Raw genomic sequence first — 1,151 nt, 5'->3', positions numbered from 1 at the left:
ATCAGAGTTTTATTAGCTGGTTATATTTGACTTGGCCTTCTCGTTGTGCACTTCTCTTTTGAGACATGTATGTGTATGCTGTTAAAATACAAAATATTCATTTTTATGAAGAACGGATTACACCAATTTTTGTTTTTTTTTAATTACATAATTTTCCCGTCTTGCCTCTCTTCCTCTATCTTGTCTACAGGGCATATCACCCACCGGACAGTGTCGACCCGAGTCCCCCGTTTACACCAACCTCCAGGAGTTAAAGATCTCTCAGTCGTCTCTCCCACCTGTTCCCTCTTCCTCCCCTCTTCATATCCTGGGCGACTGGGAAACGCACAAAGATATGAGTGGAAGAAACTTCTACTACAACCGCATGACTCAGGAGAGGACCTGGAAACCACCACGCTCACGAGACAACGGGGGCAGTCGTGGGGACACTGGAGGGAACACTGGAGACATGGAGGTAACAGACAACTGGAAAAATGCCCATTAAAAAGGCCATATTGGTCAACTTCGAAAATAATATATCTAATTTCATCTGTAAAATACAACATCTTTGCATTGATGTAATAATGCTTATGTAAGTGTGACTGTGTGCCCACATGCTTGTGCATGTGATAGTTTGAACTAGGCCAGAGTTAAAGTAGGTCTTCAGTCTATATTTAAGCCTTTGAAAAATGCTGTTCAGATATTTAAGCTTCAACATACGGCTGACCCAGCTTCACACAGAACAGAGTGGAGCAACTTGCTCTCTGCGGATATTACTATTATTACAGATTATTGTTTGACACACGTTTCTGTGTGTTAAGTTATTCTGGTTGCTGTAAGAGCTGTCTGTGTTTACAAGAGTAAAACGTTCAACCTGTTTTCTGAACTCCTTTAAGACAGCCGTATCTGAAGTTTCGATCTAAGTTTCACTCTTTCCATTGTTCATAGCTGCCATCTAGTGGAAAAGTGTACATTTGGGCATAATAAATGGGGGACATGCTATGTGTTGTTGTTTATATTAGGTAAAATGTTATCTGCTACAGATGCTCTAACTTAGCGCTAAATCAGTATTAAAGTGTTTTATTGTTTTTTTTTAAATAATAATAATAATTTTGATATTATTATTTTACAAACCCGATTCCAAAAAAGGTGGGACACTGTACAAATTGTGA

General features: G+C 39.0%; 1 protein-coding gene across 1 annotated transcript in view; it reads left to right on the top strand.

The window, feature by feature from the left end:
- The window catches only part of LOC107579677 (rho GTPase-activating protein 12-like), a gene marked incomplete at its 5' end in the record, with an annotated part of 2,320 nt that extends 1,836 nt beyond the window's left edge, over positions 1-484 (top strand). Inside the window, one exon of the mRNA XM_016265479.1 lies at positions 191-484. Within this exon, the coding sequence (XP_016120965.1) occupies positions 191-484 (294 nt within the window). The remainder of the gene's footprint in view (positions 1-190) is intronic.
- Between the last annotated feature and the right edge of the window lie 667 nt (positions 485-1,151).

This window comes from Sinocyclocheilus grahami, unplaced genomic scaffold (genome assembly GCF_001515645.1).
Source record: "Sinocyclocheilus grahami isolate Dianchi unplaced genomic scaffold, SAMN03320097.WGS_v1.1 scaffold19104.1, whole genome shotgun sequence".
Classification (NCBI taxonomy): domain Eukaryota; kingdom Metazoa; phylum Chordata; class Actinopteri; order Cypriniformes; family Cyprinidae; genus Sinocyclocheilus; species Sinocyclocheilus grahami.
This window is presented reverse-complemented; position numbering and strand designations above follow the sequence as displayed.